Below are 12,884 nucleotides of genomic sequence, written 5' to 3' on the forward strand. Positions count from 1 at the left end.
TTAATTGAGTCAATAATGTTTTAACTTGTGAATAACAAAATGGAATGAGTTCCATTGTTCAACTGGAATGCCATTTCTCTTGAATTATCTTGTGGCCAAAGCCTGAGGAGCATGGGTTCCCAGAGAGCCAAAGGATTTTATGAGCCCTTGTTTTGAATGTGCTGCCCTGTGAGCTGGTGCTTTGAACAGCTTTTCATATTAGAGCTGGATTTGTATAAATCCAGCCACATTCCTAAGTCTGACTTGTGTGCACGTAGGACTAAAGTCAGTGTCTCAGAAATTGGTGGCAAATAACGACCACAAACTTTTTAAAATTGTTTTAGCACTATTTGGAGCTTGATTATTTAAAACAAGTGCATGACATCTTCAGGTTCACCTGACTATACAGAAATTTATGCTGTGTTTTGCCATTGGTGGACGTTTCAGTGACTTTTTTATAGGCAGGGAAAAGTAGGGTCATAGTAAATACCATGGCAATGGCCGTAAGACCTTTTCGTCAGAAACCGTAAGATGGTTACTTTGAGAAATAAAGGTTTCACGTCAGGAAATGCTTTATTGTCAGGGGAACGTTTAAGGAATCTGACATTTCCCTGAACTAAGACTTTGTGTTTACAAATGTCACAGTCCAGAAAATTGTTTCATCATTCTTATAATAAACAAATGTAGCTTTCTGACTCTCTGCAAATTTTGCATTGCCAACCAGTTTTTTTTTACTTTGTCTTATAAGGAATAATAGTCTTTGGGTTTCATTTTAAAATGTTTTTTTTACGTAAACTAAGATGCGTTTGTCTTTAAATGGGTCACCTGCTTTGGGGGTCAGCAGTTTGTCACTGGAAAAAGAAAAAAGTTTGACTCAGATTTGGAACTTAATTATTTATAACAGTTAATTGAAGGACTTTAGTTTGTGGGAATGTAGCAGGTGATATAATAATCTACTTGAATAGTCTAATTGAAACAACCAAAATGTTGTAAAAAGTTAATAAAGCATCTACTAAATATATTGCTAATTGGCACAAAAGAAGAGAAATCGCAGAGACCAAAGACAGAATGAAAGCAGGAATCCTGGGATGTAACCTGGCTTGTCCCAGAATGTTTCTGCTGGGTTTTGAGTCTGAGATTCCCTTTGGTGGTGGTGTATGGATTATTGAGAAATAGACCTGCCAACAGTGGAGTGGGAAGTTGGGGAGAGGCAGGGTATGTAGTAAGGAAACCTGCCTGTCTCTATCTTGGAGGCAGGATTTGAATTCTCCTAAAACAGAAGGACTGACATTCACATGTGCGCACATTGACTTGATTCTCTCTATGGGGTCCAAAAATCTCCATGCCAAGAATTTAAAGTGCTCCCAGATTGGTTGCCTCCCAAGAAGCAAACAGAAGCCAGATACAAATCTTTTCTGAAATAATGTCACCTCAACCCAGGCCTCCAAGAATTCTCACAGATGGCATATCAAGGGAAATCAATTCACAATCAGAAATCACAGATCAGATGAAGAAGTTTACCACCATGAGAAGCAGAGCCAACAGAGTCACACCAGAGCGGAATTATCAGATTCCTAATGATGTTGAACTGAATGATGTTGAAACTGAAACCGCAATACTTTGGCCACCTGATATGAAGAACTGACTCATTGGAAAAGACCCTGATGCTGAGAAAGATTGAAGACAGGAGGAGAAGGGGACAACAGAGGATAAAATGGTTGGATGGTATCACCGACTCAATGGACATGAGTTTAGGTAACCTCTGGGAATTGGTGATGGACAGGGAGGTTGCAGTCCATGGGGTCGCAAAGAGTTGGACTGAGTGACTGAACTGAACTGAACTGAATATAAAATAATTGTGTAAATGCACTTTTAAAAACAGTGATGCTGCTTTAAAAAAAAAATAAATGAGAAGCTTGGAAACATAAGCAGGAAACAAGATATTATAAATAATGACCAAACATTTGGAAGAGGACTAAGTAGAACTTCTAAAATTAGAAGTATAATTAATGTTAAAAGTTAGGTTATTAGGTTAAAGAAGAGATGAGACATAGCTGAAGAGAGAATTTGTGAAAGTGAATATAAAAAGAAATTACATAGAATGCAACCCACAGAGAGATGGAAAGCATTTGAGTGGTTAGGAGACATGGAGAAGAACATATTGAGACCATCCATTTTTCAGAAGACAACGGGCCAAATTTGTTAAAATGAAAATGATGTAGCTGTCTTAATATTGGAGTAGACTTTAAAGCAAGATACATTACTGGAGATAAAACTTCATAATCATAAAAAGTTCAGTTTTATTTAGATATAATAATTCTAATTGTGTATGTATCTAACAGTGTACTTTCAAAATACAGAAAGTAAAAATTAACAGAAATACAACTAATGACAGACAAATCTATAATCAGACCTTTTAACTGATAGAAAAAATGGCCCCTTAAGCCAATAAATATTTAGATTCAAACAAAAGATTAATAAATTACTTAATAGATAGGTAGGGTGGTCTGGTACTCCCATCTCTTTAAGTATTTCCCACAGTTTATTGTGACCCACACCGTCTTTAGCACAAGTCTTTAGATCCACGAAGGCTTTAGCATAGTCAGTGAAGCGGAAGTAGAATTCCCTTGCTTTTCCCGTAATCCAGTGAATGATGGCAATTTGATCTCTTCCTCTGCCTCTTCTAAATCCAGCTTTTGTACATCTGGAAGTTCTCGGTTCATGTACTACTGAAGCCTAGCTTGAAAGATTTTGAGTGTAACCTTGCCAACATGTGAAATGAGCATAATCATAAAAGTTTGAACAATCTTTGGCATTGCCTTTCTTTGGGATCGGGAAGAAAACTGATCTTTTCCAGTCCTGTGGCTACTGCTGAGTTTTCCAAATTTACTAACATATTCAGTGGAGCACTGAAACAGCATCATCTTTTAGGATTTTAAATAGCTCAGCTGGAATTCCACCACCTCTGCTAGCTTTGTTCTTAGTGCTTCCTAAGGCCCACTTGACTTCACATTCCAGGATATCCGGCTCTAGATGAGTGACACACTATCGTGGTTATCCAGGACATTAAGACCTTTTTTGTATAGTTCTTCTGTGTGTTCTTGCCACCTCTTCTTAATATCTTCTGCTTCTGTTAGATTCTTACCATTTCTGTCCTTTATCGTGCCCATCCTTGCATGAAATGTTCCCTGTATATCTCCAGTTTCCTGAAGAGATCTCTAATCTTTCCCGTTCTGTTGTTTTCCTCTATTTATTTGCATTGTTTATTAAAGAAGGCCGCCTTTTTCCTTCTTGCTGTTTTCTAGAACTCTGCATTCCTTTGGGCATATCTTTCCCTTTTCCCCTTGCCTTTCACTTCTCTTTTTCTCCCAGTTACTTGTAAAGCCTCCTCAGGCAGCCACTTTTCAGTCTTTCATTTCTTTTTCTTTGGGATGGTTTTGGTCACCACCTCCTGTTCAGTGTTACAAACTTCCATCCATAGTTCTTCAGGCACTCTGTCTACCAGATCTAATCCCTTGAATATCAGTCACTTCCACTGTATAGTCATAAGGGATTTGATTTAGGTTGTTCTTGAATGACCCAGTGGTTTCCCCTACATTCTTCAATTTAAGTGTAAATTTTGCAATAAGGAGCTCATGATCTGAGCCATAGTCTGCTCCCGGTCTTGTTTTTACTGACTGTATAGAACTTCTCCATCTTTGGTTGCAAAGAGCATAATCAGTCTGATTTTGGTATTGACCACCTGGTGATGTCTATATGTAGAGCCATCTCTTGGGTTGTTGAAAAAGTGTGTTTGCTCTGACCAAGTGCATTCTCTTGACAAGACTCTGTTAGCTTTTGCCCTGCTTCAATTTGTAAACAGCAACAGCATTTCACAGCATAAATCTGAAAAATACACATTCTTTTCAGTTATATAAACATTTTAAAGTCACTAAAGAAAAATTAGGCCACAAATTTTTGTCAACAATTTTAAAAAGATTGAAATCATACAGAGTATGTTCTTTGTATACTGTAGGATTTAACCAGAAGTCAATAATGATAACCAGAGGATAAATAATCTTACAAAGACACTGTCAGATCAGACACCAAGAATAGAAAGAAATCAGACTCAAAAAATCCATGTTGTATGGTTTCGTTATATTAGAAATTTTAAAATGAGGCTAAATTAGACTATAGTGTTCATGGCTGCATGTTAAGGCAAAAAGTGAACAAAGACAAATGAGAAAGTGATTACCATAAAAGGATAATAATTGCCTTCAAGGGGTAGAGAGCAAGACAAGAAGTTCTTTCTTGTTTTGTCATCAAAAATATATCCATTGTACTTAAGTGCTTATTCTTCCAGATGAACTTTATTTTTTTTTTCATGATAATATTTTTCTTTTTTTTATTTCTTTTTTCTTTAAAATTTTTTTATGTTGGTTTGATTTCTGTCATACATCGACATGAATTAACCGTAGGTATACATATGTCCCCTTCTTCTTGAATCTCCATCCCACCTCCCGCCCATTCCTACCCCTCTAGGTTATTACAGAGCCCTAGTTAGAGTTCCCTGGACCAAACAGCAAATTTCCATTGGCAGTCTACTTACACTTGTTACTCTGTATGTATCCATGCTACTCTCTCCATTTGTCTCACCCTTTATTTATTTTTAATTGGAGAATAATTGCTTTATATTATTGTGTTGGTTTCTGCTGTACATTTACACGAATCAGCCATGGGTATACATATGTCTCCTCCCTCTTGAACTTCCCTCCCATCTTCTACCCCATCCCACTCCTCTAGGTTGTCACAGAGCACCAGGTTGAATTCCTGCGTCATACAGCAAATTCCCATTGACTGTCTACAAGCGGTTCACGATATTTTGTCCATGGTATTTTATTCAGTCTGTGGATGCTGTGTGTAAATAGCTGTCATATAGCAGTAACTGCTGCTTTCATCTCAGTTCATTCAATTCAGTCACTCAGTCATGTCTGACTCTTTTCAGCCCCATAGACTGCAGCACACCAGGCTTCCCTGTTCATCACCAACTCCCAGAGCTTGTTCAAACTCATGTCCATCCAGTCAGTGATGCCATCCAACTGTCTCATCCTCTTCTGTCCCCTTCTCCTGCTTTCAGTCTGTTCCAGCATCAGGGTCTTTTCTAAAGGGTCAGTTCTTCACATCAGGTGGCCAAAGTATTGTAGCTTCAACTTCAGCATCAGTCCTTCCAAAGAGTATTCAGGACTGATTTCCTTTAGGATTGACTGGTTTTATCTCCTTACAATCCAAGGGACTCTCAAGAGTCTTTTCTAGCACCACAGTTCAAAAGCATCAGTTCTTCAGCACTCGGCTTTCTTTATGGTGCAAGCCTCACATCCATACATGACTACTGGAAAAACCATAGCTTTGACTATACAGAGTTTTCTCAACAAAGTAATGTCTTTGCTTATTAATATGCTGTCTAGGTTTGTCATAGCTTTTCTTCCAGGGAACAAGCATCTTTTATTTTTTTTATTTTTTATTTATTTATTTATTTTTTTAATTTTAAATTTTTATTTTATTTTACTTTACAATACTGTATTGGTTTTGCCATACATTGACATGAATCCACCACGGGTGTGCATGCGTTCCCAAACATGAACCCCCTTCCCACCTCCCTCCCCACAACATCTCTCTGGGTCATCACCGTGCACCAGCCCCAAGCATGCTGTATCCTGCGTCGGACATAGACTAGCGATTCAATTCTTACATGATAGTATACCTGTTACAATGCCATTCTCCCAAATCATCCCACCCTCTCCCTCTCCCTCTGAGTCCAAAAGTCCATTATACACATCTGTGTCTTTTTTGCTGTCTTGCATACAGAGTCGTCATTGCCATCTTTCTAAATTCCATATATATGTGTTAGTATACTGTATTGGTGTTTTTCTTTCTGGCTTACTTCACTCTGTATAATCGGCTCCAGTTTCATCCATCTCATCAGAACTGATTCAAATGAATTCTTTTTAATGGCTGAGTAATACTCCATTGTGTATATGTACCACAGCTTTCTTATCCATTCATCTGCTGATGGACATCTAGGTTGTTTCCATATCCTGGCTATTATAAACAGTGCTGCGATGAACATTGGGGTACACGTGTCTCTTTCAATTCTGGTTTCCTTGGTGTGTATGCCCAGCAGTGGGATTGCTGGGTCATAAAGTAGTTCTATTTGCAATTTTTTAAGGAATCTTCACACTGTTCTCCATAGTGGCTATACTAGTTTGCATTCCCACCAACAGTGTAGGAGGGTTCCCTTTTCTCCACATCCTTTCCAGCATTTATTGCTTGCAGATTTTTGGATCGCAGCCATTCCGACTGGTGTGAAGTGGTACCTCATTGTGGTTTTGATTTGCATTTCTCTAATAATGAGTGATGTTGAGCATCTTTTCATGTGTTTGTTAGCCATCCGTATGTCTTCTTTGGAGAAATGTCTATTTAGTTCTTTGGCCCATTTTTTGATTGGGTCGTTTATTTTTCTGGAATTGAGTTGCATAAGTTGCTTGTATATTTTTGAGATTAGTTGTTTGTCAGTTGCTTCATTTGCTATTATTTTCTCCCATTCAGAAGGCTGTCTTTTCACCTTGCTTATAGTTTCCTTTGTTGTGCAGAAGCTTTTAATTTTAATTAGATCCCATTTGTTTATTTTTGCTTTTATTTCCAGAATTCTGGGAGGTGGATCATAGAGGATCCTGCTGTGATTTATGTCGGAGAGTGTTTTGCCTATGTTCTCCTCTAGGAGTTTTATAATTTCTGGTCTTACATTTAGATCTTTAATCCACTTTGAGTTTATTTTTGTGTGTGGTGTTAGAAAGTGATCTAGTTTCATTCTTTTACAAGTGGTTGACCAGTTTTCCCAGCACCACTTGTTAAAGAGATTGTCTTTACTCCATTGTATATTCTTGCCTCCTTTGTCAAAGATAAGGTGTCCATATGTGTGTGGATTTATCTCTGGGCTTTCTATTTTGTTCCATTGATCTATATGTCTGTCTTTGTGCCAGTACCATACTGTTTTGATGACTGTGGCTTTGTAGTAGAGCCTGAAGTCAGGCAAGTTGATTCCTCCAGTTCCATTCTTCTTTCTCAAGATTGCTTTGGCTATTTGAGGTTTTTTGTACTTCCATACAAATCTTGAAATTATTTGTTCTAGTTCTGTGAAAAATATGGCTGGTAGCTTGATAGGGATTGCATTGAATTTGTAAATTGCTTTGGGTAGTATACTCATTTTCACTATATTGATTCTTCCAATCCATGAACATGGTATATCTCTCCATCTATTAGTGTCCTCTTTGATTTCTTTCATCAGTCTTTTATAGTTTTCTATATATAGGTGTTTAGTTTCTTTGGGTAGATATATTCCTAAGTATTTTATCCTTTTCGTTGCAATGGTGAATGGAATTGTTTCCTTAATTTCTTTTTCTACTTTCTCATTATTAGTGTATAGGAATGCAAGGGATTTCTGTGTGTTGATTTTATATCCTGCAACTTTACTATATTCATTGATTAGCTCTAGTAATTTTCTGGTGGAGTCTTTAGGGTTTTCTATGTAAAGGATCCTGTCACCAGATGAACTTTAAACAGTATTGTCAGATTCCCTAAAAAGCATTTGGAATTGTGTTAAGTTTATAGATTTCTTCTGGAATTATTTGCATCTTTGAAATATTAAGTCTTCCCATCGAGGGATCTGGTATATATTTCAAATTACTCGGTTTTGTTTTATTGATTTTTAAGATTCTTTAGAAAAATTTTAGAGTTTTTCTCACAGAGTCCATGTTTCTTATTAAGTACATTCCTAAGTATTTCATTAATTTTGCTTCCAACGTAAATGAGGTCCCCCACTGCCCCTAGTGTTTTCTAGCAGGTATTACTGATATGTGGGAAAGCTAAAAGTTTTTTTTTAACTGCCTATCTTATTATTTTTAATTTCCATAGTTTATTTTAAAATAATATTTGTTGTGGGGTGAGTATTAGTAGTTACTTTATAATAACTTTCTCATTTCTCTCACTGTTTCTCAGTAGTTGAGAATGTGAGGCTCAGCAAAGGATAAAGAGTTTGTTCAAGGTCATGCAGCTAAATACTGGTTGGAGCTGGGGTTTTAATCCTGTTATGTGTAACTGAAAAACTACCATGGGATTATATTTTCCCTGATTAATTTAATTCAACAACAAATTATATAAAGATGTTGTGTTATGGAGATGAATTAGATAATGAATGTAAAATCGCCAGGAATGTAAATGAACTATCCAAATTAATGTAGCAGTTTCACTGTGAAATTAAAGGTAGGAGATTCATTGGAGAATAGTTAAGATCTGGCTTGCCTTTGAGTAGTTTAGAAGTCATAGAGCTTTCTCGTTTATAAAATTTTTGAGATGTCCTCTGAATATTTATGTCTTATACATTATGAACCAGATGTCTTCCCAGTGGATTTTTTTTAATATTAAAACTGGCATTTAGTAAGCCATTTAAATGATGATGATGGTGGATGCATTTAAGATTTCTTTGCAGTGATGACCTCTCAGCAGACTAGTTCTTACAACAGAAGGATTGGAAAGTGTTCTCCCTTGCGTTCAACACCAGTTTTATTTTGTACCTTTGAAGGTGCCATTCTATTTGGGTGCTGAATATCTAGCAGTGAATAAAAAAAAAGACAAATTACAAACAAGCTTATTAGGCACAGTTGACCCTTGAACCACATGGAAGTTATAGTCAGCCCCCTGGATACATGGACCCTCTGCACCCATGAATTCAGCCAACCACAGATCCTGTGTTAAGCACTGCAGTATTTACCGTTGGGAAAAACCCTCCTATAAATGAACCCATGCAGTTCGAGCCAGTGTTGCTCAAGGGTCAGCTGTGTATATCTTGAGAGAAGTGCTGTGAAGAAATGATTTTTGAGTGGGTCCGGCAGGCAAGGCAGCATACAATAGGCCCTGAGGTGAAGTATGTCGTAAGGAGCCTGCCAAAGGCCAGTGTTGCCGGAGGATGGGGTGAGGCACAAGTTGGAGCATCTGAGGTTGGCTCAGTGGCAAGGCGTCTAACATGCAGGACCATGGAGACCATAAGAAGGAATTTGGATTTTATTTGGAGAGCCATGGGGAGATTTCTAAGAAGGGTACCAACTGGAACCAGTGTAAGATATTAAGACATTGTTGTAGGAAGACCAGGTGGAAAGCTGATGCTGCAGACCAGGGTTTCCCAGCTATGCACTCTTGATATTCAGGGCTGGCTGACTCTTTGTCCAGTCGCTATTCTGTATCTTGAAACAGCATCTCTGGCCTCTACCCACTAGATAGAGGCAGGGCGTAGCAGCCGTCCTGTCACTTTCCAAGTTGTAACTACCACAGTGTCTGCAGACATTTCCAGGAGTCCCTTGGGGGGATGCGGTCTTCCTCAGTTGTGAGCCACTGCTCATAACCAGAGGGAAGGAAGACGGGGTGGAATGATGGCAGTGGAGGTAGAAAGACGTGCTTAGATTTAACACCCACTTAGGTAGAAGAGGATGTGCTGGATTACAGGGATTCAGACAGATTCCTTGGACAGAGAATCCTCCACTCATCTTCATTGCCAGGCTTTTCTGGAAAAGCTTCCTTTGAGGTTTTTGGAAACCTTAAAATTCACCCACAGTCATCCTCGCTCTATCTCGTGCCTTAGATCTTCCAGACATTGTGTCTGCTTTGTGTTCTGTAGACAGAAAAGATCTATCCCCTCCCTACACACAAATCACACCACTTCAAACCCCAGAGAGGTGACGGAGGTGCTTGGGCTCTCTCACCAGGAATCCTGAAGTGGGTGAAGCTGATCGACAATTTCGAAGGAGAGTATGACTACGTGACCAACGAGGGCACGGTTTTCACGTTCAAGACAAATCGCCACTCTCCTAACTACCGCCTGATCAACATTGACTTCACGGACCCCGAGGAGTCCAGGTGGAAGGTGCTGGTTCCTGAGCACGAGAAAGACGTCTTAGGTAAGAGTGCGTCCTGCCTGAAGGTTGTGCTTTCGTTTCTGCTAAGAATGTCAAGACACTGGTGTATCTCTCGGTCTCTGGTAACCGGTTACAAGGTAAAGAACCTTCAACTTACGATCCTGAAAAGTCTTAATAGAGCAGCCACGTGTGTATTACCATGTGACGTTTTATAATTAGCACAACATTGTGTGGGATCTTCATAAACATTGTGAAGGTATGAATCCAGACCTTCAAAGGCGGAGCTTTTTTACTAAATACTGGCTGTCTTGGTGTAGCTGTTATCTGATAATAAGTGCTAATGTTTAAATTTTTTTAAACTATTTGGATTCAGAATCGTTAGTTTTTAGCTTTGGAATAACTTTGGCTGTTCATTTTATTTATTGTAGATCTTAGACTGGATTTATAGTCCTCTTACCAGAAGAGAAGAGAGATTATTGTCAGATTCAACTGAGATCCATTGCTCTTGCTGCTGTGTGCACTGTGCTACAATAACATGTTAAGAGCATCACTTCTGAGTCCATCATGTTTCACAGCCCCTTTAAATTCCCATTTATTCACTTTCTCAGTGATTTTCCAAAAATGATATACTGCTTTATAAGTTACTTATTGCCTGAAAGCTGGATTTGACTTCAAATGAGACTCACTAATTTTGCTACAGTTTTTGACACAAAAGGAGAGTCGAATACCTTCAAGCTAGGGAAGAGTTTGCTTGTGGAGGTGAACTTCTGATGGGTTGAATAGGGATAAAGTCTAGGGCCATTCCAAGGGAAGGTATAAGGTGTATAATCAGGAAAGTAATTCTTTGTGAAAGCGGCAGAGTGGCCCTATGTCGGACGAAGCAGTCCTGACATGGGTTTTTCAGTGACTCAGAGCACATATATTAGAGTCAGATCCAGGTGCACATCCTGGAAAAGTAAGGACCCTTCCTCCCTGGCTCAAGGCAGCATGCTCTGTGCCTGTGGATAATTCATCCTGGCCTGGCTTGTAGAGCAGGAGGTGGGCACACAATTACAGCTGAGTTTCAGGAAGTGCTTCACTCATGCGCTCCCCTCTGCCCCTGGACACCTGGCTCACCCATCCACCCGCTACTGTACGGAGGCCTCTTACACCTCGGGCAGTCCTATCAGACGGGACCCAAGTCAGCCCTGTCCATGCCTTTACCTGCTCAGCCCCTATCTGCAGCCCAGGACTGCAGCTCATCCCAGGCTCTTCTCTGTCCATACCTGCTTCTCAGCTTGGATTAGGCATCGGTGCTCTCTCTCTCAGCTGAGTTCTCCTGGTGGGGAGGGGACTTAATAACAGGACAGGGGCTCTTTCCAAGGAAGCCTGTTCATCTGTCTCAAAACCTTCTGTTCACTCTCTGGACCTCATATGTTGGATGAAGGACCTGAGAATCTTAGAACAGGTTTCCTGCCTTCTCCGTTAACATCTTCATGTGAGGAAACCGGTTTGCAGCGACTTTGGCTTCTGTGCAAACTGAGACAGAATGTCCCCTCCAGGGGTGGTAAGATCCAGCTCTTGGTGCGCACTTCTTAATTGCCACCGGAGGGCCCCTCGGGCCTTGGTGGGTCCAAAGGAGATGGTGGCACAAGTCTTCGTGAAGAGTGCCCTGGGTGCTTTTCAGGTGAAGGTCAGGTTGCAACAGTGATTCTCTTGTGTGGAACCATCAGAAATGCAGATATTTCCCAAGGCAAGTGAATTTTCTGCCTTTTAAAGCCCCCCAACCACCCCCCCTGCCCCCCCGCTACCCAAAGCAGTTCTAACTGTACCTTAAGGTGACAATCCTGTCTCACCTGCAGATCTAATGAAATGCAAATCAGTGCTCGGAGATTTGTGGGAGTGGTGATGTATTTTTATAACCTTCTCTCTGAAAGGTTATAAGTTCTTTACACTGGAAAGGGGAACCCTTCAATATTCACTAGAACTCATCAATTCAAAGAGAAGCACAGGTAAATTTGCAGTATATCATTAGCACAGAATGCCCTACTGAGAATAAAAACTAGAGATGAATCATAAAGTACAGCTGTTAAGTCAGATCTTTTATTAACGACAGTCTGCAAATCACCTTGTCCTTTTCTTATTCCCTTTGTTTTAGAATCCTGACGTGCTCGTAGTTAACACAGATTGATTTTTTTTTTTGACAGAAATAATTTACTTCCTTCCCCCCACCTCCTTTCTTTGAAACATTAAAGCCACATGAAATACATTGCTTGATTGAAGTACTTTAAAAAAATCATATTGGCCGATGAGCAAATGACTCTTAGGTGTAATAGTTGTTTTTTATATCCTGACTTGAGAAGTTTGCAATAGGAACCTAAAGAACTTGACGAGACTGGGGCCCCTGGTGGCCCTCAGAGCTCCCTCTGGCCTGTGTCTTGTTGAGCATTGATAATGTCATATGTGTGAGCTGCTAGTTTCCTGGGTTATAAACACAAGCAGTATTAAAAGCCCCTTGCCCTGCTCCATACCATGAAAACTGAGAAAGGCTCATCTTTTCCACGTTCCTGAGCTGCTCCCTGCAGCCCTGTGCTGGCTTGCATTTGCTGCAGCCTGTCTCTCTGGATGGCCTGTCCTTGTCGCTGGGCGATCTCGTCCAGAGCACAGTGGATTGTGCTCAGGCCTGCCCGCACCACTTCCTCCTCTCCTCCTCTGCCCGCTTACCCCCGCTCTCCCAGCTCCATCACCGACAGCACAACACTGAAGCTGCGCCTGGGCACAGGGAAGGGAGGGGCGGAATGCCTGTCTCTGCCTCACCCTCAGATCCCCCTCCTCACTGCAGCCTGGTGGCTCTTCCTGGGGACGCCCTTCGTTTCTTGGCCACCCTTCTCCCGACTTTGTCCCCAGCTCCAAGTGGGGCCCTGCTTGGCTTCCTGGGGTTCTGCTCCGCCCCCCATGTACTCGGTTTCTGGTCAGCCATGG

General features: G+C 40.4%; 1 protein-coding gene across 1 annotated transcript in view; it reads left to right on the forward strand.

Moving 5' to 3' along the window:
• The window catches only part of PREP (prolyl endopeptidase), a 145,064-nt gene that overhangs the window by 69,670 nt on the left and 62,510 nt on the right, over positions 1–12,884 (forward strand). The window contains exon 8 of the mRNA XM_068985049.1: positions 9,774–9,965. Coding sequence (XP_068841150.1) covers positions 9,774–9,965 — 192 coding nt within the window. The remainder of the gene's footprint in view (positions 1–9,773; positions 9,966–12,884) is intronic.

This window comes from Capricornis sumatraensis, chromosome 13, assembly GCF_032405125.1.
Source record: "Capricornis sumatraensis isolate serow.1 chromosome 13, serow.2, whole genome shotgun sequence".
Classification (NCBI taxonomy): domain Eukaryota; kingdom Metazoa; phylum Chordata; class Mammalia; order Artiodactyla; family Bovidae; genus Capricornis; species Capricornis sumatraensis.